The sequence below is a fragment of the Lampetra planeri genome, chromosome 3, assembly GCF_965212315.1.
Source record: "Lampetra planeri chromosome 3, kcLamPlan1.2.h2, whole genome shotgun sequence".
Classification (NCBI taxonomy): domain Eukaryota; kingdom Metazoa; phylum Chordata; class Hyperoartia; order Petromyzontiformes; family Petromyzontidae; genus Lampetra; species Lampetra planeri.
The window spans coordinates 16,392,322-16,418,999 of NC_136109.1; the positions used below are offsets into that span (position 1 = coordinate 16,392,322).

Consider the following 26,678-nt stretch of genomic DNA (forward strand, 5'->3'; position numbering starts at 1 on the left):
GCGGTACGCACAGCAAGATGGACCGATGCGGAGGCTTTGGAGGTGTTGCCGACTCTCCTGGACGACGAATCTGTCCGATTCTTCCGTTCCATAGCGACCGATAAGAAGGCAACTTTATGTGGTGTTTTTCAAGAAATGGCCGATGCTTATGAGCCACCAGATGATGCGCATCGGCGATTCGCTCAACGACAACGAGCACCAGAGGAGTCGCCCGTGGCGTTCAGGGGTGCGGTGCTGGAGCTGGCCATGGCAGCTTATCCTGAGACGCCACAGGACCTGCTTGAGCCTCTCATATTAGGGAAAATGTTGGAGCTGTCTCGGGATCTAGGGATCCCCATGCCTGTGTGTGGGCATGAGAAGCTAACTTCCCGGATGGCTGCTAAGTGTCTCGATGCGCAATTCAACCTCCGTCGCTGGAAACAAGTGACGGCGTGGACGGGGGGGCCCGTCAAAGATGGGGATGCGCTGGGATGGAACCCTGCGCAGGCCGTCTATGTTCCGGATGACCGGGGCCCTCAACAACTGACGGCCGCCTCCGCTCCATGGACGGGACGCGGCGGGCCGAGACCGCGCGCGGTGCTACCAGAACGGGGCCGTCAGGAGGCGAGGCCTGCGCTTCGGCGCAACGAGGCCGAATGTTTCCGCTGCGGGCGTAGGGGCCACTACGCCAGAGACTGCTGGGCCCGCTTCCCGGCTCCGCCGCAGCAGGAGGCCTCGGCACCGGTCAAGTCGGCTAAAGATCCTCCGAAACAGGCATGTCGGCACGCACCAGACACTCGGCAAGGCTTTCCACCTCACCCACCACCTGTGTTGCGCGATCCTATTGTTGTTGTTAAAGAAAGGCCATCGACGGGGCCTTGTCATTCAGTTACGCAGTGGCGTAAGTTGGCACGGAGAGTTGTCGCGGCCGCTACGGGTTCGTCCACTGTACCGGGGTCCATACAAGGTGTGGACGTGCGCATTTTGGTCGACTCGGGGGCGTCTGCGACTATTATATCGGATGTCATTTTCCATCTGTTGGGCATTCCGTCGGGGGCTGTGCGTCCGGTTTATGGGTCGTGCGTCGCTGCGAACGGGGGTAGCATGGGCATCGTGGGTCAGGTGGATGCTAAGATATCTATTGGGGATGTGTCGGCCTCGGGTGTTGTGTTGATATCGAGATCTTTGGCGGTTCCTTGTTTGTTAGGCACCGATTTTTTGGCTAAGATGCCCATTTTGATCAAAATCAATGAGAATTGTATTGAACTGCCGGGGGGCCGTCAAATCTCGTTTCTGCCGTCGCCCTGGGGGCGACCTGCTTCGGCCGTACAAGTGCAGGCGCTGTCCGTCGCATCTGTGGACATCCCACCTGGTACACAGATGCTTATACCCTTGCGGTATCGGAAGCCCCTGCCTGATCGGCTAGGAGCAGTAGGGGTCTTGTTGTCACCGTCCGCCACGATAACAACCGGGTTGGCGTTAGTGGGGGCACAGACCATCGTCCGGCCGGATCAATTACCGTTTTTACAGGTGCTTAATGCGGGGGGAGAAAACGTCCGTGTCCCGGCCGGTACGGTTGTGGCACATGCCACTACGGCGTTTGCGACCCATGATTGTCCACATAGCCGGGGAGTTGTTGCTGGGGTTTCCGAGCCAAGGAGTTCGGATGATCGTTGGGTTGCTCAATTATGTGACGAAAATTCTTCCCTGTCCATGGAGCAACGTGGTGCGCTGCGTAAATTGTTGTTGACATATTCCGATGTGTTCAGCTCCGATGATTTGGATTTGGGCCGCACTTCCTTGCTTTACCATCACATTGAGACGGGCGATGCTGCCCCTATTCGATTAAATTCGCATCGGATGAGTCCTGCGGAGCGAGAACACGTACGGGGGGCAGTGGAAGACATGTTGGCTGCGGACATTATATCGCCATCTAACAGCCCATGGGGCGCTCCAGTCGTCTTGGTTAAGAAGAAGGATGGCAAATTGCGATTTTGTGTCGATTTCCGCAAATTGAATAAGATATCGGTGGCAGATGCGTACCCTCTGCCGCGTATGGATGACTCCCTCGACGCATTGTCGGGGGCTAAGTTCTTTTCCACACTGGACCTCTCTTCGGGATTTTGGCAGCTTCCCCTTGACGAGTCCTCACGGGAGAAAACCGCATTCCGTACGCCTCAGGGGTTATTTCAATTCAACTGTCTCCCGATGGGATTGAATGCGGCCCCTGCTACATTTCAAAGATTGATGGAGCTCGTTTTGACGGGGTTGCAGTGGGAGACATGTCTTATATATTTGGACGATATCATTGTCTTCAGCCGCACATTCGATGAACATTTGACGCGGCTGGAGACAGTGTTTACGAGGATGCGTTCTGCCAAATTGAAATTCAAACCAAAGAAATGTCACCTACTGCAACGGTCCGTCCGCTATTTGGGGCACATTGTGAGCGCTGAGGGAGTGTCCACGGATCCGGAAAAGACGGCGTGCGTCCGGGATTGGCCGACTCCGGCCACCGTGGGGGATGTTCGGCGGTTTTTGGGATTTGCCTCGTATTACCGAAGATTCGTGCCGGGTTTTGCGACGATTGCGAGGCCCTTGCATCTCCTTACGGGTAAAGGACGGAAGTTTGTTTGGGGACAGCCGGAGGAGGCGGCCTTTCGGAGTCTGCGTGATCTATTGGCCACGGCCCCAACATTGGATTATCCCGATTTCGATCATCCATTCATTCTTGATACGGACGCGAGTGACACAGGTATTGGGGCGGTGTTATCACAGTCTAAAGGGGGTGTAGAGCGTGTCGTGGCGTATGGTAGCCGAGTCTTGTCTCCTGCGGAAACCCGCTACTGTGTCACTCGCAGAGAACTATTGGCGGTTGTTTTTTTCCTACGGCAATTTCGACCATACCTCTACGGTCGTTCTTTTATTGTGCGTACGGATCATGCGGCCTTGCAATATGCCCTTAAAATTGACCAGCCATCCGGACAGTTGGCACGTTGGTTGGACACGCTACAGGAATTTTCCTTCCAAATTCAACATCGGAAGGGTGTGCGCCATGCGAACGCTGACGCACTTTCCAGATTACCGCGGCGCGGCCCTTGTAAATGTGAGTCGGGGACGCATAGGTGTTCGCCGATTCCAAACCCCCCTCAGCCGCTCACGCTGGCCGTCGAGAAGTCGGACACTCCGATGGAACCGGGACCGGCTGACGGGGTTTTGAATCTGCCGCGGTCTGTCTGGATCCGGGAACAGATGATGGATGAGTCATTGGTGTCCTTGCGGAAGCGGTCTGCTAAGGACAATGGGAGTCCGAGTACGGCTGTGGGGCCGCAAACCGCTCTCCGAGATGGTCTGCTTATGTGGCGGGAGGGGTTCCAGGAACGTTGGCGCCTGGTGGTACCAACGTCCTTGCGGTTCGAGTTGATTAGAACCCTCCATTGTGACACTCTCTTACATTTAGGGGTGCAGAAGACCTTGTTGACGTTGCAACGTCATTATTTTTGGCACGGCATGGCGACAGATGTCGTAGGGCACGTGCGCGCGTGCCCTGCGTGTGCACAACGTAAGCCGCCGAAACATCCTTACGTGCCGCCTCTCCAGTCGATTCAGGTGTCTCGAGTCAATGAATTGGTGGCACTGGACATATTGGGACCTTTTCCACCATCGGCGAGGGGTAATAAATATTTGCTGGTAGGGGTTGAGTACCTCTCCCGTTGGCCGATGGCCTGGCCGTTGCCCGATCAGTCGGCCGCGGCCATTACCGACGCCTTTTTGTTTGGGTATATTATGGATAAGGGGGCGCCTGAGAGACTCCTCACGGACCAGGGCAGGAATTTCTCTTCTAAATTATTGGCGGAAGTGTGCGCGGGCCTTGGGACTAAGAAAGTACGGACATCCCCATACCATCCGCAGACGGATGGTATGGTTGAACGGCTGAACAGGACATTGTCTGCCATGCTTTGCCATACCGTGAGTGAACAACAATCAGATTGGGATCTGCACATCCCCGGGGTGCTTTCGGCGTACAGGATGACGCCTCATGCGGCTACAGGATATTCGCCGTTTTACCTTATGTATGGTCGGGAAAACGTGCCGCCGGTGGATGTGCAATTGGGAACTGGGGTGAAGGGACCTCGGAAACCACTTCCTGAATACATCCAGGACACGGTTCGCCGAGTCACGGAGGCGCGGGAGAATGCCCGCGTGGCTACGGCCAAAGCCCAGGCCCGGAACGAGCGATATGCGCGACGGTCTGAGGGGGAGTGCCCTTGGAAGGTTGGGGACCTAGCCTGGCTTCATTGTCCACAGGTACGTCCGGGGACCTCGCCGAAATTGCACAAACCCTGGCATGGTCCCGTACGCCTCATTGCGGTTCCCAACCCACAGACAGCACGCGTCCAGATTGGGTCTCGTCGCTGGGTTGTGCATACGTCGCGCTTGAAACCATATGTTGCTCCCTTACATGATGCGTCATCCCCCAATATTGCCTTGCCGGGGTCTGTTGCTGCTGACTCTCCCCTGCCTGCGTCCATTGATCTCGCTAGAGCGCCTGTCGTACCTGTTCCAGACAGGCCGGCCGTGACATTGCGGGGGACGAGGGGCCCTGTTCGGAGGACGCCTGCCAGGTCTGCGGGACCTTCGAGCCCTGCAGCCCTTCCGACCCAGCTGCGGGCACGGTCACAGGACAAGCCCAAGACTAACTCTTTAGAGACACGGGACGGCGGTGGACTTCCAGCTGCGACAGGGGGATTACCCCCTGTCGTTCCTCGACTTTCATCGCGTTCCCGTTCTGCGAGTGGGCCGCCGACCGTCCGGGACGGGCCGGCGACCCGCACACGTTCCAAATCGCTTACGTTTCGTTGATTGTTGCTGTCTTGTTATTTTTTTTCTTACAGTTGTATTTATTGCATGCTTTTGTACGATCGTTGATGTTGATTGCGTTGTTGTTGTTCTTGCTGTTACATTATATGCTTAGTGTCCTTTAGGGGGGGAAGCTCGGTTCGCCGCATTACGATTTGCTATTGGTCAGCCGAGGTCGGCTGGGATTTTTCTACGGGGGAGGGTGGTGTAATGCGGGCGTAAGCGACCTTCCGGAGGTGACGTCACGGGGGGTGGAGTCATGTGACGTGGGGGTAAGGTTCGGGGCTTTAAGCGGGTAAACCGGAAGGGGAAGGTAGTCGGGGTGTGAGCGGAAAAGAGTGAGGCCACGCGGGCAAGTGTGGAGAGGGGGGGCGCCGACGGCGATCGGGAGCCAACCCCGAAGATAAGAGGAAGCTGCGGAGTGGTGTGCAGCTGGGGAGGAGACAGCCAGGAGGGCTGCGTGTTAGAGGCAGCGGTGTGGCTGCCAGGAGGAGCTGCGGAGAGAGAGAGAGAGGGGGCTGCTTGTTAGAGGCAGCGGTGTGGCTGCCAGGAGGAGCTGCGGAGAGAGAGAGAGAGAGCAAGAAGCTGTGAGAGCTGCGGAGGGAGAAGAGCAGCAGAGAGTACAGCCAAGGGGGGCTGTGGGAGAGAAACAGCAGCGGAGCTGCTGTTGTGGATCGGGCCGACATTGGAGTCAGCACCGTGGAGAAGCTACAGAGTAAAGACAGCCGTGTGGGTGTACAGCACGAACCGAATAATAAAGGACACTGAGCCAGACATCGTGGTCCAGTCGTTTATTACACTAGTAACGAATTGGCATGTTCTGTTTACGTCACAAATCTTACTAGTTGGCTGTGTCAGGTGGTGGCGGGTTTAACGACACATTTATGTATTTACGCGATCTAACACAAAAAACCTATATTACGGATTGTAGATTTGAGTTAATTTCAGCGGAAAGACTCCAATGAGCTGTTAGATTCTATTTCATGGGTGTCCCGATGCATATGTACACCAAGAACGACATATTTTTGGGTGTTTATTCATGTGAATCTTCTAAAACCCCCGAATAAAAACAATACCTCGGTTACCGTACAGTTGAAATGTTACATTGAATTAATACATCTTTAGTAATCTTTAAACATTGTTGTTTATTGTACATTTTTACACTGTCCTGTCTTGCCCATTGTTCTTTGGTCGGATAATTATTTCCATTATGGGAATTGAGTTTGATTTTCTTGGCTGCAGTCTCTTCCACTGGGTCATTAGACTCACAAGAATGCACTTGTGCGCAGCCTGTTACATCTGTTAGCCAAAGCTTGGGTTCATTCCATTGTGTCACTATCCTCCCCACATCTTTAAAAAAATTATATTCCAACATTTAACAAACTCGGCAAAGAGTAGAAATGTTTCTGAAAGAGTATTAATATCTTAGTTTTTACAGTGTTTTTCATTTTTGACAGTGTTGGCTTTGCGCCATTAAAAATAAATACTCTTTGCAGGTGCATGTAAAGGTTTTTTGTGACGGTGTTTACCTGAATCTTGAAATGTAATTACTTATATTTGTAGTGAATAGGAGAGGAGAGGATATTTTTTAAAATAGTAATTGCAGTTCAATACACACGGTATTATTTTATATCCAAACGAATTATACCTAGAAACGAGTGTTTTAAATTTTGATATAAAGCCTTTTCTTCCATACATATTTTATTTATTTGTTTATTTAAGGCTGTGAAATTTTGGGGGGCATTTATGCTTTCTCTGACCATAATCATGAGCAAAGATATTTGTTTTTGGGTTCTCTGGTTTTCCCTCCACATTTGTAAGCATGCATTGAGATGATTCGATTATTTAGCTGCTATACATTTCGACATGATATGCCACTTTGGTGAGCTACCGTTCTTGGCCAGGTCACTTTTGAAAAATAAGCTAATAGCTCAGTCTGGTTTACCTGGTAATATAAGCACAGCTATATATAGATGTATATTTTTAGAGAGTTGCTTACCTTTCCTATATTTTTCACTCCTATTGTGTTTTCATATTGTTTGTTGTTGTAACTTTCTGACCTAACTTGACATCTCTGAAAAAGAGAGTTATAGCTTATTGGATTCCTCCAGTATAAATAAAGAGTCTGATTCTTTAGAGAGCATTAGCATCAACATTTAATCGTGACTGCACTTTGGTTTCCTCTTTATTCAAGCATGAAAGGTTACGAATGTTCTCTCATCGCCTCACAAGTCATGCATTACTTTCCATGGCTATGTGCTTTGCGCACTTTCAGTTAATGCTGCACCTACTGTGAAGAAAGCCCAAGTGGTTTGCAGATACAAGTGTGCAAAATGACAGTCACAACTGTAAACCGCGAGATATTCTGAGAAAATAGGAAAATGCACATCGCATGGAGATTACGTTTTTTGCAATTTTTTAAAATGTCTAAATTGGACTCGAATAACCTGAAGTTCGCCGTGGAAATTTTCTTGGGACTCCATGCTGCCACGTGGCCTTATTTTGGCACCCAGTCTGAATTGTAATCACAAGAGAGGAGGCAGCTGTAAAATGAGGCCCTAGTGTTTGTGAATAGCGCACGTGTTCCCTGAATGCTCACACACACACACACGTGTCCTCTCCACTTGGTTCACTTGACAGGTCTACGGTGCCGCCATCCAGTTCTTCGAAGCGTACCCGGGCGAGCGCCTGACAGATCGCCAGAAAACGCAGCTGGGGATGCTGAGCGCCGTGGACCACAAGCCCATTGCTGGCAAGGTGGCACACGCCAGCAAGAGCATCTGCCTGCTGTCGCACTGGCCCTTCTTTGAAGCGTTTCACAAGTTCCTGCTCTTCCTGTATCGCCTCTCCGTGTCTGGACCCAACCTCATCCCCATCGAGAAGTGAGGCCGCCCAGCGACGAGTTTTGTTTTTGCTCAGGCCTCGTGTTTACAGCCGGAAGAAGAGCATATCGTTTGTAGTTGTGTAATGAGATGTTGAGCTTTCATATGCGTGTCGTATAATGTGCAAGCTTATCGGTTCGATTGACATGAACTGCAAATTCTCGGCTAGTTTAATTGCACGACGCGAATGGACACATGCTTTCTTGCAGAATAATCGCTTGAGCAGAGAGGTTTTGAACCGTGATGGAAAGCAGTTTGAGGCGTGAAGTGTTGCATGCTTTTTTAAACAAACATAGTAAATGCGCTGTTGGTAAGAAGTGTACTCAGAATTGGACCTTGCATGTGCTGTTAGTTGAATGATTCCCGTTTACTGTATTTTGATTACAAATTTGTGAATCATTGCCTTATTTATTAACTAGCATTAATATTATTCTCATATTTCCACATCATTTAATGCCACAGTGGAAAATAAAAATGTGCTTCCTGTTATGTTTAACATATAAAGGTGTAATTGAGTATATGCAGGTTTCTTGTTGACTGCTTAATATATATATTTCCATCATAAAATGAAAGAAAAAAAACAACACTGCCTTAGAAAATATGCATTAGACTGTGTTAGTTTTTGACCCTCCTACATAGCATTGAGATGGCAGAGCAGTGTTACTGACTTTATTGCAGGAGATTTCCCCCAGATAAATGTAAACAATGATCAGTTCTCTATTCGCAAACCCTGAGCGTCAAACAAACCCTGAGAAAGTCAAATCACGGGTACAAAAAATGATTCAAAGTAAAAGTAACTAGTGTTGATAAAAAGAATGCCCTAAGGAAGGACGTAAGAGATGGGTGCCGGAAAGATGTGCACTACATCTTAGCACAAGATAGACGGAAGTGGAAACAAATTACGACATGTGCAGTGGACACTTACGAGCTATCTGCCCATGGATCGTGATGATAATAAAGGAAGGACCATTAGCAGAAATGTCAGCTTACTGTGTCATATTTTTCTAGTGTGTACTGTTTACTCCAATGCATTGGGAGAGTTGCTACCACATGCGTTGGAGTGGTGTACAGTAGAACCTCGGAGATCGAACACACCAGAACTCGAACAAATCGGTGTTCGAATGGCCTTCTGGAACGAATTAAGTTCGATCTCCGGGGTACCACTGTATATGAATCTGGCGAACAAGGGGTAGACATAGGACCACATGGTGGGGGGAGGGATACTGTTTGGGCGCCTCTCGTAGGTCACGTGTTTACTGTGCAGCAGCGGCGGCAGCAGCTGGCGGATCTAGCAGGGGATAGAAAGTGTTGGAAGCGAGCTGTGGTGGCATTCAGCGCCTTTGGCCATGGTGACGTCTAGCTCTTGAAATTGCTGCTACTATTGTGCTCGACCGGCAAAGGGTCCAATTGCCCTCCTTCCCAAATGATCCATCTCGATCGAGCGTAGTAAGCTGTGACCAGGCCGGCCAGCCCCACAGTTACTGTTCGGGCGGTGTCTATGAGAAGTGTTTATTTGTATTTAGTTGTTTGTTTATTTCTCATTCTTGATAACCGCTTTCAGTGCGGTAACTTGATGTTTTGCTGCAGAATGAACCGTGCGTTGTGGCTTGTTGTCTCTTTCAGACACATTTCCCACTTCATGCACAACACGCCGTTTCCGTCGCCCCAGAGACCTCGCATCTTAGTGCAGGTGAGAGCAGCATCATTAGCTCCTAGAAAATCTAAAAGCATATTCAGAACCGCAATTATAATGTAACCCTCAAGATAAAATGCGTATTTTTTTACTAGGCGTGCAATTGACCAAATATCGTGGAGAAAAGTGGAAGTAAACACACTTTACCCCACGACACACGGCCTTCCGATTGACGAACGGTGTTGTACCTATTTATATTGCTGGGTGGACAGAGGCAGGGCCATGTGTTTCAACTGCTCTTGTGCTAATCATTACCCCATGGCAGCATCCTATAAGCATTGGCACACATTATCATCCACCTTGGAAACTTTTTTGCAAGTGAACAGATTATCTTTCCAGATGTCATTGTGTTTTTATGTTCTGCCCTTGCCCAATATATATTTTTGGAACTGTCATGTCTGCATTACACATTTTAACGAATTGAATGGAGATGTAAGAATACAGTAATGCATATATGTACTTTGCTAATAACTTTTATATACTTAAGCGTATTGATGACAACAATTTTAGAATTTTTTTCTTTCTTTTTGTAATTCCAGTCAGCTTATAAGAATAGGTTTTACCCTTTCTGGTGAACATGCAAACACAAAACAGAGCATGTTTTGTAGCATGTTCACCACAAGTATATGTGGTTAATGCAGACATAATTCCTTGCAAAAAGGTTTCTGTTTGCTGTTTTAACATCTTAACACAACTGTTTTATTGCCAGAAAGGGTAAAACCTATTATATTTTGATACCGGCAAGGGAGGGTCCATGATACAGTCGGCTTTATAATAGACCGGCATTCTCATATGACGAACACTGCGATCGTTTTATGATCGTTTTATAACACTCCGAGTGTCCAAGTCCATGGGTCATTTGCTGTGATTAATGATGCATTGTGGTGTTTTTGCTTTCAGCTCTCTCCACACGATTCTCTCACGCTCTCTCAGCCTGCATCCTCTCCTCTGCCTCTCAGGTAATAAAAAGTTACGGTTAATTTAATCGTCTGGCTGAAATGTAAAATGTATCTTTATGTTTACGATTGAGATGTATGTTCATGATCCTGATTTTCACAATTGTTTCTTTATCACTGCATTTCATACAAAACAATAGTCTGCTCATTCTGGGGATAATTAATTTCTCGTAGCCATTCCATATAATAATCTTTGTTTACTTTAGTGAGGTTTCCGCTGTATATTATGTCTTTGCTGATTGCTCACGTATGTATGTTAAACTTTTTTCGCACCATACGTAGCCAACCATGCTCATCGGAGGTTCTGACATTGAGACTACAAATCTATTTTAAGAGCAAATATCTGGGTTATAAAGGCAAATGCATAATTTTGTTCAGCAAATATAAACACAACAGTACAATATTACAAAACAAATATCAAGTTTCAGAAATAAACCCTTATTTTTTTAAATATCAGTTCAATATTTCACAGTAGATAGTTGCAACACGGATCTATAATATAAGAGACAAATGTGTCGAGTTGGTGCCATATTATGATGTTGATATATACTCTTTGGTTCTTTCGGTAAAGTTATTTAAATAAATCTTGAATTACTTAAAGAACCAAAGAGTATGGATTTCTGCAGTCACCAAAGCTTAAAATCAAGATGTTATTTTTTTGTTTCGTTTTATTTTTCTATCTTCGTGACTTTACCGAAAGAACCAAAGAGTACATATTATGATGGTTAGCACACTGGACTTGCAATCTAGAGGTTGCCAGTTACATCTTCCGACACGGCAGTTGAAACAATCTTTTTTAAATCCACTCACCTCTGTCCTCCGAACAGTATAAATGGGTACACCACAATTAGTCGATTGGGAGGTTTCATTTGGCGAGGAAAAGTGTGGGTAGTCTCCCCTCTTTCAAGACGTCTCATTGAGTGCGGAAGAATAGACCAAGATACCTTATTGAAAGGTTATCGGCATGAGCAAGTAATTGCACTGCTGCAACTTTACCTTTTTCGGTTTAGTTGGGTATAATGTAATGATGACGAGCAATAACATTTACATTGTTCAAGCGAGTGTTCCGTATTGTCGTAGAGGACCGATTGAGTGGGAATCTTCTGAATTTAGTTTTCCTGCTTGGGATTGCAACTTGGGTGAGAAAGGGAAAGTTCCTCCACAGCCAGAAATTAATGAAGCAAAGTCCGTTTGCCCTCCTACTATGAAGTGATTACTGTAAGCATCCAGTGCACAGATCCAGGCAGCTAATCTCACATGATGTTGTCTCTTTTGGAAAAGGATTAGCAAAAACAGAGGCTTTATACACACCGAGATGTTAATTAGGCTACTGTGAGGAGTATCCTAAATTGTTACCGTGGCCACCACCCAAGTCAGACGATCGCCCGCGTACTGAACACTTGGCCCGGAGATCCATTCCCGGTGGCATCGTGGCCATTGACACTGCCTCACCTGTAGCTGTTGAATTGATTGCTAACCTCAACATGAAACTAAAACTGCTTCCCCAGCCACATGAAGAAGAAAGGGGCGTTGCTACACTTAGTTGTGCTGCTCTGGGTGCCCTATTCCCACAAGTCATAGCAACCACAGTAATGCATCGACTAATTACCCGCAGAGCAATGACACCCGCTTATGGACGTGTGTAGGCGGTATGGATGAATGTTTATTAATTTATATGCTACTAGCTTTACTACCCGGCTTCGCCCGGGACTTGGATTCACCACGCCCGGCCGCCTTTGTCCCCCCAGTGGCGATGTTCACACACCACACCAGTTACTCGTTTGAGGCTGAGTCGACCTAGGGGAGGCCCAGGACCGGTTGAAATAATCGTCACCGGTGGTGGCCGTGAGCGGGAATCGAACTCAGGTCGCCGGGTTCGTAGCGCAGCGCGCTAAGCACTACACTACAATGCGTTACGCTTCCACATGCGTGGGTCACATGACAGATGTGACATCACAGCTCACTTGCCGTGCAAAAAATATGCATTATTGCGCCCCCCCCCCCCCCAAATACTAAAGTCTATTTTAATAATTTTAGCATGGTGTACAATCTGGAAAGTACCCACATGGCAAATTTCAAGTTTGTTGCATGTCGGGAAGTACGCTAAACATTTTGAACAGACACACGCATTCACAAATTTCCATTTTATATATATGGAGATAGAAGAAGATATGTATAGCGATGGTACTGCCGTGAACTCGGTGACCTGTGTTCGGCTCCCAGCCATGGGTAGCATGAGCTCCAAGTGTGAAGTGAACCTCGACGGTGCCTGCCCTTGGCCAACATCTGAAGCAGTGTGAAATTATCATCATTGTGTTAACAGCACTTGGCCTCTACCCTATGAATTTAAACTAACTTTTTTTTAATTTTAGCAGTGCTGCCTAATGAAAATTGATTGCACATTCCAACGTGTATGTATACCATGTGGCATTCACTCAATTTCTATGTAATATTATCGACATGAAAATGGTTTGTAAATGAGGACTTTTATATACAGCGCTTCATAAGTAAACCCTTCAGTGAATACTATCGACTAAGTGCAGTTGATTCTTTAGCACATTCCTGCGGAGGGAGCTGGTTGGAACGTTGGGTTGCTCGGTCAATGGCCAGGGTCAACGGCGGCGTGGTGTATTCTGCAAATATGCCCGACTGTGAGGGCGGGCACAAGCCGGCGTAAGTAGGTTAAACGTTGAGTTTTATAAGGGCACCACGGGGTGACCAACGCGAGCGCATTCTTTCATGTAGTAAGAAAATGTACGTATGCAAGCAAATGTACGCAATATTAAGAATACGTTACTCGGTGTGAACACGTCATATTTATGAACGTCTATAAGGAATGACAGTTACACTCTGCGCGGATTCTGCGCCGATTGTGGTTGGCTAATTGGAAAGGGGAAGATATGCGATGGTCGGATATGCGACATTGTCCTCTACCCCCCCCCCCCCCGGGTTCACCCACGTTGCAGAATCCTTTAAAAAGGGCAGTTTGCCGTGGCCCCTTGAATGCTTCACAGCGACATGGAAACCCCATTCATAAACTGCCGTGCAGCTGTGCAATGACTCATTGGAATCTAGAGACGATCCCTGTGCCCTCATGATTAATAGGATCCAAGAAAATAGGATGGTACGGCGGAAGATCTCTCCCGTTAAACCCCTCGTTTTATTCATATTGTCGTTAGCAATGATAATATAGTACAATGATAATTTTTTTTAAATGATATCACAGTATTATTCATGCAAAGTGAAGCCAACAAAGATGGTTTTAAAATCACGAGGAGTCAGCGGAAACGTACGCTTGTCAAATTGCCAGACGAAGGCAAGCTATCAAATGCAGAGTAGCGTCGAAGCATCATCTTAATCTTTGCTGTGTTGGTGTCTTGCTTAATTTATCAACAGCCGCTTCAGCTTATTGAAATGATTCAGAGATTACAGAGCAGCAGTTGAATGTTCTCCATGAATTCTTCACACCCTTAGAGGGCATTTCGGAAATCCTCACATTCTGCGGTTCCTGCACTTCTTGACCATTTTATAAAACCAAAAAAATCTGGAATGTTTAGTAATGCAAGCAGCGTGTGAAACCCGACCACAATAGTCGGCATTTTTCAGTTCACAATTTGACCAACAAAACAGATGTTGGCGTACTGTATCACTGGCAATGTATCGTGTGCTTTTATATGCATGGGCCATATTATTGTTAGACATTTGTGTAGGGAAATACCAAAGCGTGTTTCACTGTCAAGTCTTCATCCAGCATTATATTCACACAAGGCTGTTAAGTATTATTATTGGCATTATTATTGTTTTGTTTTATATAACTCAGCTGTGTATTGACAGTTGCAGACCCTACAATATAATGTGCAGGCCGTGCACAACTTCATTTCCGCCAATGAGTACATTGCTCCAAAAATAATAAGCAAACTAAACATTTTAGCAGAATTTTCTATTTTGAAGGATGTTTGTATGTTGAACATTTTTCGCAATGTACGTAGTCAACCATGCTAATCGGAGTTGTGGGGAATGGACAAATTAAACACAAAAAACTATTGAACATGTAAGTCACATACACTTATATAATGCAACAGTATGAGGATGTTGGTGGTAATTTTTTTAAAAGTATACTTTGTTCATTTCTCTAACAAAAAAATATACACAGATAATGCATGCGTAGAATACTCTGAACACAAATATAGCTACTATTCATAGATGAGCTTAACTCATAGGTATTGTGCGAACACATCTTTGTGAACTACTCTAATCTAATATCCTGCTATATAGATGGATCCTATAATCTGTGGAGTAAACCGATAAACGAGTCTTCCCATCTTCAGCGATCTGCAGATAGCAGCGTGCAAAAAAGTATAATCACGCTTTGATTGAGAGGTCTGGGGGGAAATCGCGGGGGGGGAGGGGTAAACAAAGTTTGAAAACCGACGGTGTTTAAACATCACTCAGTTGCTGCGACAGAGGAGGCGCAAAAGCAGAAGTGGTCGAGGAAAAATACTGGCAAGCCGGTGGGTGTAAGAATAAGAGGGGGGGGGGGGACATGCAAGGAAGAACAGAACAAGGAAGAGCAGAGTGAGAATTCGTGGAAATATTTCAGAACAGAAACACAGCTTTGATTCCAAGAAAAATAGATGTACTGGTATGCATATATTGTTGTACAGCAATTCCTCGTTTAACCCGGTAGATGCGTTCCTGAAAAGTGCCACGTTAGGTGAAAACGTGTTAAGTGGGGAATACGTTACAGGGCATAAAAACACATGCTAATTTGAGGGTGCATTTATTTGTACAAATGTATATAATGAATGGAAAGGATGGTTTGCTGTGGGTAACAAGGTCAAAGGTAACATCATGATAATTACTCGCATGACAGTGGACACTTATGGTAGAATTTTTTTTTTCATAATATTAATTCACAATGTTTACCTCGGAAAGTGTTATTGAGTCTTTTAGACTTTCAGGATAGTCTGGGAACGTGTGTCACACGTTAAAGGTATGTTTGCATATCCTTCGCCTATTCGTACGTCCCATATTATATGAGGGCTAAGGCAAAAAAAACATTGGCGGTCACCACTGCTGTGGACAAAGTATCGCAGAGTTATAAGAACTGAGTGAAATAACATCCTTAAGTACGGCAAGCTTGGCCATTTACAGATAATGTAGACGTTGTAGCTGGGGAAGGTAATGATATAAGAAGCAGGTGGATATATGGAAAGAAAATCCTGAGGCATTTGGAATGACGTTCGAAGCTCCAAAGGGTACATTTTAACTTTTGCATTAAAATAGTAAAGGTCATAAGATATTTGCTTTTTAATGATGTGCAATGTTTAAGAAGTGAAAATGGAGGACTATAAAATAAAAATTACCAGTCGAACACCAAAAAATACGGATTTTCAAGTAATTCGGAAATGGCCTGGGAAACCGATTGCAAGGAGTCGCAAGCCAATTCGTTACAAAATGTCCTTTGTGCTGAATGGACCCATTGTGATGGTGGAAATCTGTAACATCTGGAAACTTGGCAGCACTTGTTAACAGATATGACTCTTTTGATGGGGATTCAAGTGAAAAACGAATCTCGTATTTACCTCCTTAAACTTGCTGGAAAAACATTGATCTGGGGAGTGGATCAGGCCTTGTAAACCAAAATAATTGGCATTTTTTTTTACATAGAGATGCACTTTTTGCTTTGTATTTGGTACTTCTTCATACTTTTTCCATACGCTTAGAATCAAGAACAGTGACTAAGTAAGGATGAAAAAGTAAATGGAATTTGCAGGAGTATTGTAGAGGAGACGAGGAGAGAAAGAACTAAATATCCGGCGATCGGAGAGATGGTGGCAGTTGAAAAATTGGGAAACATTTGAAGTCGTAAATATACGATTGTGTGGCCGTTTAAGAAGCTGGAAAGAAAACTAATGTTAATTTGGACATGCAGAGGATAGTTAAGTGAATTGTGGAAATACATTTTAAAAACTATGGATATATAAATTTTCCCTTCCACCGAGCAATTCAATGGAACGTTGTGAATCTGTTAGAATTCTGTTTAAGAATTGATTAAGGTTTTTTTTATTTTGTGTAGAATATAACAGCCACAAATATGCGCAATATCTACAAATTAAAAGACATCGATTCTTGCGCACGCTGTTTGATACATGCAAGTCTCATGGGTCGAAATTAATTGATGCATTGTTACACCTCCCATGAAAAGGGACTGAGAAGAGACTTAACATCCTGGGAAGAGATCGAGAAGAGGGGAAGATGTGAAAATGTGTTAATTTAGTTGTTGTCAAGACGACGGTGCTACTGATGGAAACTGGGGGCAGCTAACGATGATTGATGATTCCGATGACATCACCTGCTTTTATATAAATTATATATGTATTTTATATATCCATTTTATGTATAATGAGATGTAATATAAATGTATTATATATACTTACATTTATATATCATGTAATTTATATTAAAATTGTATATCATTTGTATACAATTCATACAAAGAAATGTATATGTTTATATAAATACTCTTTGGTTCTTTATGTAAAGTCACGTAGGTATAAAATAAATCACGTTTTGATCGCAACACAAGTGGTCGTCCTCAGGCGGACAAAATGTAATCCAGCAGTGGAACTGCTGAACCAGTGAGAGAGCTGTTACAACAAGAGGTTATATATGTGGCGATGGGCAAGCAAGCGGGGTCTGAGCTGGAAAGGAATTCCATCCACGGACGCAAGCACGTCAGTTGTGTTAATGGGGGAGATTAGGGAGAGAGGGATTAGGGAGGGAGATTAGCATGAATGAGCTTCCCTCGCCGCATAAGAGTATCATGCCCGCATATGCGCACAACAGCAGTGTTAATGAGAGATTAGCACCATGAGAGTGCAATCCAAAGGACGTGAACATGAGAGTGCAATCCAAAGGGCATGTGAGCCTGAGAGTGAAATCCAAAGGGCATGTGAGAGATCTAAGAGAGAGGCATAGAGAGAGACACACAGAGAGTAGGAAATAACAGCTGACATAGGCAGGTAGGATGGAAACATCACAGTCAGGGTAAGACTTTATCTGGTTAATAACGTCCTTCCAATGATTGCTCAGTTTGTACCCATCTTCTCGGTTGAAGTTGTGTCTGTGTTTATATATCTGGATGGCTACATGAACAAATCTCTGAAGGTAGCCGGTTGGTTTGCAGAGTACCTCCATCTTGGAAAAATCTATTTTGTGTGAGCCCACAGCGTTAAAACAATGATCAGCAACTGCAGAGGTATTGATCCTACCGTGTTTCAGATCTGCCTTGTGTTCACGAACGCGGTTCGAGACATGTCGTTTTGTTTCCCCAATCTAACTGCTGCCACAACTACAACTCAGTTTATAGACACCAGGGTATTGCATGTCAGGAATCGCATCCTTGACAGATGGGATTAAATAACGGATTTTGTGCACTGTGTTGAAACGAACCTGGATCTTGTGTTTGTTTAAGATTTTGAAAATCTTTTTGGTAACCTCTGCTATGTATGCTAAAGTGATGGTTTTGGTTGGATCCTCAGAAGGTTGCCTCCCCATGGCTGGGGAGGCAGCTTTGCGGATTGTACGGTCCGAGTATCCGTTCATCCTGAGGGCTTGGTGTACGTGCTCCAACTCACTAGCTAGGTGGTGCTGGTCGGAGATGCAATGGGCCCTATGGTGTAGTGTTTTGATGAGGGAATGTTTCTGGGCTGGATGGTGGTGGGAGTCAGGCTTTAGATAGGCATTCGTGTGAGTGGCTTTCCTGTAGACCGAATGTCCCAATGAGCCATCAGGTCTCTTCTCGATCAAAACATCCAGGAATGGTAGCTTGCCATCCTTTTCCACTTCCATGGTCAATTTGATAGACGGGTGTATGTAATTGATGTGGTTGAGAAATTGGTTCAGTGCTGGCAGGCCATGTGGCCAGATGACAAACGTGTCATATACGTATCTCTTCCACAAGGAAGGACGTAGGGTGGATGTCTGGATGGCATCTGTCTCAAATTTTTCCATGAAAACATTCGCTACCACTGGCGATAAGGGAGAACCCATTGGGGTACCCTCATTTTGTTTGTAGAATGTACCATTCCAGGTGAAGTATGTGTTGGTAAGACAGTGCCTTACCAATGTTGGTACATCTGGATTCAGTCCTTGTTGGACCAAGTCTTCAATGATTGCTATGGTGTCAAGTACAGGTGCATTGGTGAACAGAGAGACTACATCGAAACTGACAAGCAAAGCATCTGGAGACAGTGAGATGTCCTTGATTAGAGAAACCAAGTGAGCTGAGTTAAGTACAGCTGAGGTGGACTTGCCCGTGAAAGGAAGCATGGTCTCAGACAGCAATCGGGCCAGTTTGTAGGTGGGTGAGTTAATGGTGGAGACGATAGGACGGAGCGGGATACCTACTTTGTGGATTATTGGAAGGCCATAAAATCTGGGTGGTCTAGCAGCCAGAGGTTTAAGGGAGCTCTGCTTGGTCTGATCGATTAGAGAAGTCGATTTAGTGATGATATTGTTGGTTTTTGTGGCTCGGCGGTTTTTATATAATCAAGATTATATAAATACATTATAAATTATTCATATACATTGTATTCATATTTAATACTAGCAGAAGTACCCGGCGTTGCCCGGGTGAAAAATATATTTCTTAATAACCTTACATATATACACAGATGGGCTGCTACCCCTGCCCCCCCCCCCCCCCAGCAACGATCTCCTCGGCCGCTGTGCAGTAATATGTACGGCCTATAGTGTGGTGGGGTGTCGAGGCCTAGTACCGTGCAGAGCCTCCGGCCTCGCCTAGATTGCCCACCCGGCTGAGGCTGGGTACTGGGGCCGTTACCCCCCCCCCCCCCCGCGCTACAATAATACTGTCTAATCGCAATAATTGTATTATCTACCGACCCTATAATAGTAATTGCACACATTGGGGTGGGGGGGGAGTGAAGAGGACGTGAAACTTTGATGAATTTACCTCAGAGTCGCGTGTTAATGCGTGCGCATATTTTTAACGGGAATTAAAAATGGCGTCCACCCCGCAGCGAATGCGTCGCTACCCGTTGCCAGGAGCAACCGCCGTGGTCCGCGCCGGTCGTCCAATGAAACTGCGTATGGTCCGGCGACACACAGACAGACAGACAGATTTGCGATTTTATATATTTAATATACAGGTTTATATATATTTTTTTATAATTTATATACGTAGAATTTATATCCGTATTTTTTTTCATTTTTAGAGGTGTCCTCACTAACTATGTGTATCAAATGACACGTAGATATATGAAATGTTACGAGAGAACAGGCTGCTCTGATTTTTCTCGCACTGGCGAGTTTTCCCAATTCCGTGCACAACAACACATGAATGGTTACACGCTGAGAGAGGCCTGCATGGGAGTCCCGTGCGGTGAGGAAAGGCCGGGGAGAAGGGAGAGGAAGGAAGGGGTGGGTGACTCGCTCGCTTTAGAGCGGGGGCACGTGTAATTTTCCGACTCTTTGTGTACGTGTGTTTTGTATGTGTGTGCTCGCAAACAGCACTTCCCCAACAGTCTGTTGAGGCTATTCGGGGGATGTTTGTCTTTGTTTGTGCATCTTTGTACAGTTGTCTCCTATTGGATTCACATAAATTGCGTGTTTTACGTTAGGTTACTCGTCCATTTTTGAACGTGAATTGAAAACTCATTTCTTTAAAACTGCTTTTTGTGTTGAGTTTGCTGTCCTTGCCACGTGCCTCCGATCCACACGGTTGGCTTCATCCGGTGCGAAAGAAGTTCAACATACATACAAGAGAAACTTGTGTTATATTCTGAAATATCCTAAGTCAGTCCCCTAGGCAAGTGCATCAAGTCTCTTGCGTCATGGAAATACGTAGCGGTTTTTTTAATGAAACGGGAGGCTATATCCGGCCAGGTGGCTCAGCGGTCGAGCCAAGCGGCTTACAATAGTTTTGAGTTCAAGTCCTGGATGGGGGGATGAATCAGCCCATCATCGCATGCATTGATAAATGAATACCGCTTTGTGGAGAAGTCGACAGTGGTTATCTTATGGATAAACTTTCCCCTGCCACAGTAATGTGGAATTTTCACTTTTGAACAAGACATCGGTTAGAAAACATTTTCCACAATTAAGTTAAAATAAATGTTAACAATCAAGTTATGGTTGAAGGAAAAACCTAGCAACCAACTAAAGGTAAAGGTGCAGCCCTGCAATACATTTTTCACACCACTGCTAACTGAAGGGCCTCCTCTGGAGGGACCTCTAGAGAGCCCCTTCAGAAGGTGTTTTGCCTACTCTTCCGCCAGACATTTTATAAGAGGTCGGTGATTACAATGTCTATAAAAACAGCGGCGCGCTATGCCTCTCTAAATAAAAATTAACGCTTGACGCTGCCGTGCTCCGTGCGTTTGTTCCGCAGTGGAGCCAGCTTCTCCATGCTGCTCGTGAACCTGGGTCCCGAGCACCTGCTTGCCCTCCTGCACGCGGCGCTCATGGAGAACAAGATCCTCATCCACTCGTTGCGCCCAGCCATCCAGACCAGCGTGGCCGAGGCCCTCGTGTCGGTGAGGCCGGCGTTAAGTGTCTGGCAAGAGCTCGGTTATCCGGCATCCACTGGGTGGAATGGAGGGGGGGGGGGTGACGGATAATCAAGTGTGTGCCCGCTTATCCGAGAGTTCTACTTGTGGTTGGTTCACCATATTCTTCCAAGTAGGTAAAACTTTTCGAGAAAGAAACGTAAGTTTACATTTTTTACCACGATATTAGAAATAATATAATCTTTTACAGAGGTTTTCAACGGTCATTTTTCGAGCAATCTAAGTTGATTGTAGTAAAGCAGCTGGGCCTTTTAGAGTACACGGGAGTGTACGTCGTACAGGCTGCCGTGGGCTAGACTACTCGGCAGCGTCCCGAAGTGCACAGCAAGATGCCGGTTAATAGAGCATTCTGGATGGTGAAGTGCTGATCACAGAGCTGTTGCTGTAGATGCATTCAGAGCACGGTGTGTGGCTCATCTTCATGTGATACAGGGGTTCGCTCGGTTTACTGTGCGTTTCCTGTAGTGGAATTCGTTTAGTTGGTAATAGCAGTTTGAAAATGTAAATCTAGAAGGAAAATACTGTTTGGTCACGAAATCTAAATAGGGGAAAGCTGAGTATAGCGTCCTGACCTTGCAAAAAAAAAAAGGAAGAAAAAAACACGCACACGCACGGATTCTGTCACGCTTTCTAACTTACGGTTGACCTCGGAAGTTTTTGCTTTGCGATAATAGCATTACGTTCCAAACCGCGCGACAAAGACATGCGGTGCATGGTGAGTGATGTTGTGACATGACATGATGCTCGTGTAGTGACCTCATCTCGTCATGTCACACACCGTGACGTCATTGCCCTGACTGCGAAATTTTATAACGTCCAGGTTGGTTGACGTATTGTTTAAAAAACTAATATCACTGGTTTTCTAAACAATACGTCAATAATGGCTTCACAACTTTTGTATGAAAATGTTGTTTGTAATAATAGGGTTTTCCCCTTTTTTATCAATGGTTTTATTTAACTTGATTCTTTTCTGCCAAAACAGGTGTTAAGATGTTAAAGCACCAAACTGAAACCTTTTACAAGGAATCATGTCTGCATTAACCACAATGCTTGTTGTCAGAATGCAAACAAAAAGCATACTCTGATAATATATGCATTGTCCTTGAAACTGATTGGTCCACACCAGAGACAGCTTTCTTTTGAGCCTCGTCTCAAACGGTGTTAGACCAGAGGACGCCAGAAGGCGTACAGCCCAAAGACAATGCCACTATCAGAGTAATGAGAGCTCGGGGTGAGCATCCACATCATGGGACCTCCTTTGCCAGTACCAAAATATGATAATAGGTTTTTCCCCTTTTTTTTTCTGGCAACAAAACAGCTGTTAAGATGTTAAAACACCAAACTGAAACCTTTTATAGTTGGTCATCTTCGTGATAGTTATTACGACCCCTTCATACATCAACGCTTTTGAGCTTCGTTTAAAAGTGTTAATGTATGTTGAACTCCTTTTGCACTGTACATAGCCAACTGTGCTAATCCGAGGTACGAGTGTTGAACTATACATCTCTTTTTCACAGAACTCCAGCAAGGGCCGGTCAGAAAGTTACAACAACCAACAATACATAAAACGATAGGAGTGCAATGTATAGGAAAGGAAAGAAAATCACTATAAATGAATAAGTAAAATAGATAAAGTATATACTCTTTGGTTCTTTCGGTAAAGTCACGTAGGTGGAAAAAGTGAATAATATTATTTTTTGTTTTATTTTATTTCATACAAAATTAAATAATATTATTTTTGGTTTTATTTTATTTTTCTACCTACGTGACTTTACCGAAAGAACCAAAGAGTATGGATTCCTGCAGTCATGAAAACTTTAAATCAAGATAGATAAAGTATGTAAGTTCAAATTACATAATTACACCAATTTCAAATATTGGGCAAGGCAGCAAAACAACAGCATGAACAGTCCCCCAGACTACACCAAGACAATAAAATTGCACGTACAAAAATTCATAATTGATACGTTTGCAAATGCAGTTTCCCATAACGAAGTAGGAAACGCCATGCCAATGCACTGACACCTCTCAGATGTCTACCACAACACCTCGATGATTGAATGGAATAATCCAGCATACACCCCAAAGTAAAATATCCTTGTGTGTCTATAGCTTGCCTATCGACGGTTTCTTGACAGTCGGTTTAAATATGCTGGCCCGGCACCAATGTTTCCAGTCATTTTTTATGTTTCTGCGTTTTTCCATTTACATCCGCTCGTTTCCATTGTCAACGCTGGAACAACCCGCCGAACGGATTATGAGCTCAGCCGCACTTTAATTACGAAATGAAATGCAGTACGCAAGCAGCGGCATAGTTGGGAAAAATAATGAATACAATAAATATTTTTATTGATATGTTATTTATTTTAACAAGAGAGTACGAGCGACGGGAAAGGGAATGGGGAATAGAAATTGCGCAGACGAAAGTCCAAGGCCTCGTTGCTCACGGGGCAGGGGAAAGGGTAGAAGGTGGACTCGCTACCCTACTAACATCGCCACTACGGACGGGAGCAATGATTTTTTTAAGGGGAAGGGAAGGCAGGGGGAAAAACAAAGAGAGAGGAGAGAAGGGGAGGGGGGGCTTAGTTTTTAAATATTTATCTTCAGATGTGTGTTTGCACATCTGACGTTAGTTTTGGTGGTGATTCCATTAATGCTGTTAAGCTGACATGCAAAATCAATGTAACCAGTGCTGCTGTGATTAGGATTGTTAACTAAAGGTTAGGTTTTGACATGACAGAGTTCACAATGAAACCTGAGCCAGCCGTCGTTATCGCTGACCCGTGTTCTACGATGTGGAAAAAGGTGCTAGGCCAATTCAACACAGCATTTTAATTGTGGGAGAAACAGGTTTTACATTAGCAGTATATCCTTAATTATGCCATGTATTTCTGGTGAGCAGCCGATGATATTTATATTCTCAAGAGAACCCTGAGTTTACATAGTTAATATCAGTGAAAGTGGACGTGTCATTCTGCTCGAACGAGCATTGGAGTTCTTCTAATCTCCATCGGGGCAACACCTTAAGCCACATGCCCATGGTGGGGGTCAAACTCTCCATAGGGTGAGCACTGTTGATTTTCCACAAAGTGGTACTAAATTTAACGATCCCATAATGATTATTGGCTTAATCAACCCCCTGTCCAAGATTTGGACTCACAACTTTCCGACTGTGAGTTGAGCAATCTCACCACAGCACCACTTGGCCAGATATGTATGGAGTTCATCCGGTGTTTTTACTGCTTATGAATTGGGATCAACACGTGGTTATGCAATCGCCTGTTTCTATAAATGTAGTCACAGGGGCTATAATGTCTACTTTAGCACAGATATTGACGTGTGTTTATGACTGATTAACTCCTTGAAAGTATGCTAATTAAGCAGGTATGACATTCAAGCAGAACATTCAGTATGCTTTCCAAGAAAAACAAAAGGCATGTAATACATAAACTCCGTGAAATAAATATTTTAGACTCCAAATTATGTTTCTTGGACCACCATTGGCCAGAGTGTTTGAAATATAAATATATTTAGTGATGATACAAACTATAAATACAACTTCCTTCATGGTTAAAAAAAGCAAACACTGTCTTAAATATCTGAACAGCTGTTGTTTTCATTTTGGACACTTGCCCTCAGAGCAGATAAAGAAGAAACATATAAAGACCATTGTCCAAAAATTATCTTGTGTATGTTAATCGAAAAGGCATTGTTGTTTGTAGCATTTGTGAGAACATTAATACTTGATTTCTAATACCACAATGGCACGTTCTTGCAGTAAGCAAATTCAGATGAATTGCCAAGGGCAAATTCTGGGTTTTGTTGCACATTGGCATACGTGAAAAAGCCTTTCATCTGGTGGTGATGATACTTGGGTGCATATCTCTTGTTGAATTTTGTGCGATTTACCAACTGTTGTAACTTTATTGAATGTTTTCGGGGTCTTTGGGGGGTGAATGGTTCGCACTCCGATTATAATATTCTTTAAAATATAGAGCCAGAATGGTGCAAAATGGCTGCCAATATGACAAAAATATTCACACGAGTTGGGCTGTTTGGGCCAATGGTGGAGTCGATTGAAACAAACTCTGTACATTTTATATTAAGTAGTCAAACTCGCAGCTGTTGTAAACAGTTGAAACTAAACGTTGGAAACTTTGGTTATGCTCGTATGCTATTATTTAATTTATTATTTTATCTTTATACGGGACTTTACCGAAAGAACCAAAGAGTAATTCCTGCAGTCACGAAAGCTCCAAATTTAAGATCGAACCGCTTCTACGGGGAAGTTTCAAGTTTATCTTTTTCTCTCTCTCTCTGGGTTTTTTCTCTCTCTGCCTGTGTATTTAGTGTATTTTTTCTGTCTCCACTCGTTTTTTGTCGTTCTTATGTTCTGCTCTGTCTGTGTGTCTCCGTTCCTCTTGTTTTATGTTTTGTCTCTCTTTGGAATTTTCACACTTAAATTCTAACTTAGCAATCTTTGAAATACGTAATCAACCAGGCTATGCGTTAATTGTGTGTTGACCGACTCTCTGTGTTGTATTACATAACATTTCGATATTTTGCTAGGTTATTTAATTTAGTGTGTTCTTTCTCCCTCTTCCCTAATGTTCAAGCTTGCGTAATTGACCACGCGTCGCCGCACTCATTGACATGTTAATTTTTTCTCTAACCCCTCCCTCTCTCCGCCCCCGCCCCCTCTGTCTATTTAAGGCCTCGCCACAGAGACGATCTCCTTCTCTGTGTCTGTGTTACTCTCTCTATGTATCTTGGTGATATCTGTCTGCTTATATGTCTGTCTATAGTTTTCTGGTTAGATTTTGTTGCTATTTCATTTATACCTGATGGTGATTGCTTGTGTTGCAATCGAAACGTCGTATGCTATTATTTAATTAATTATGTTATCTTTATACGTGACTTTACCGAAAGAACCAAAGAGTAATTCCTGCAGTCACGAAAGCTCCAAATTTAAGATCGAACTTTGGTTATGGTTAGCATTTTCCAAAATTATGAGCCCCCCATAGTGTTGCAGTGGAGACTCTTCATCTTTGGCTTGGAGAGGCAGACATTGCAGCAGTGAACATTAGTTACAATTACTGAGTCCTAGGATGAAACCCATCCACAATGGTCTATCTCTGTATAACTGCTGCATGCCAAATTTCAATTTAAAGCTTTCGTGACTGCAGGGATTCATATTCTTGGTTCTTTCGGTAAAGTCACGTAGAACGGAAACAACAAAATAATGAAAATAAAACAATAAAATTCTCACAACGTTTCGATTGCAACACAAGCTGTCTCTGGTGTGGACCAATCAGTTTCAAGGACAATGCATACATTATCATAGTGTTGTTTTTTTGTTTGCATTCTGACTGCAAGTATTGTGGTTAATGTAAACATGATTCCTTGCAAAATGTTTCAATTTTGTTGCCAGAAACAAGGGGAAAAAGCCCTATTATTATATCTACTTGCGTCTATCTTCTTGGTTCTTTCAGTAAAGTCACGTAGAATGGAAATAATAAAATAATAAAAATAAAACATAAAATAATTCTCACGACGTTTCGGCCACAACGCAAGCAGCCGTCCTCAGGTGAAGACTCTTTCTTCTCGACAGACCTGTTCTTCACCTGAGGACGGCTGCTTGCGTTGTGGCCGAAACGTCGTGAGAATTATTTTATTGTTCTATTTTTATTAGTTTATTATTTCCCTTCTACGT

The 26,678-nt window shown here is 44.4% G+C and overlaps 1 protein-coding gene across 2 annotated transcripts in view; it reads left to right on the plus strand.

Annotated features, from left to right (window-relative positions):
* LOC144738979 (C-myc promoter-binding protein-like) overlaps positions 1 to 26,678 on the plus strand; it is a 134,256-nt gene that overhangs the window by 45,801 nt on the left and 61,777 nt on the right. For both annotated transcript variants that reach the window (XM_078621984.1, XM_078621991.1), the window contains exons 6-9: positions 7,480 to 7,721; positions 9,345 to 9,411; positions 10,315 to 10,373; positions 20,788 to 20,932. In XM_078621984.1, coding sequence (XP_078478110.1) covers positions 7,480 to 7,721; positions 9,345 to 9,411; positions 10,315 to 10,373; positions 20,788 to 20,932 — 513 coding nt within the window. The remainder of the gene's footprint in view (positions 1 to 7,479; positions 7,722 to 9,344; positions 9,412 to 10,314; positions 10,374 to 20,787; positions 20,933 to 26,678) is intronic.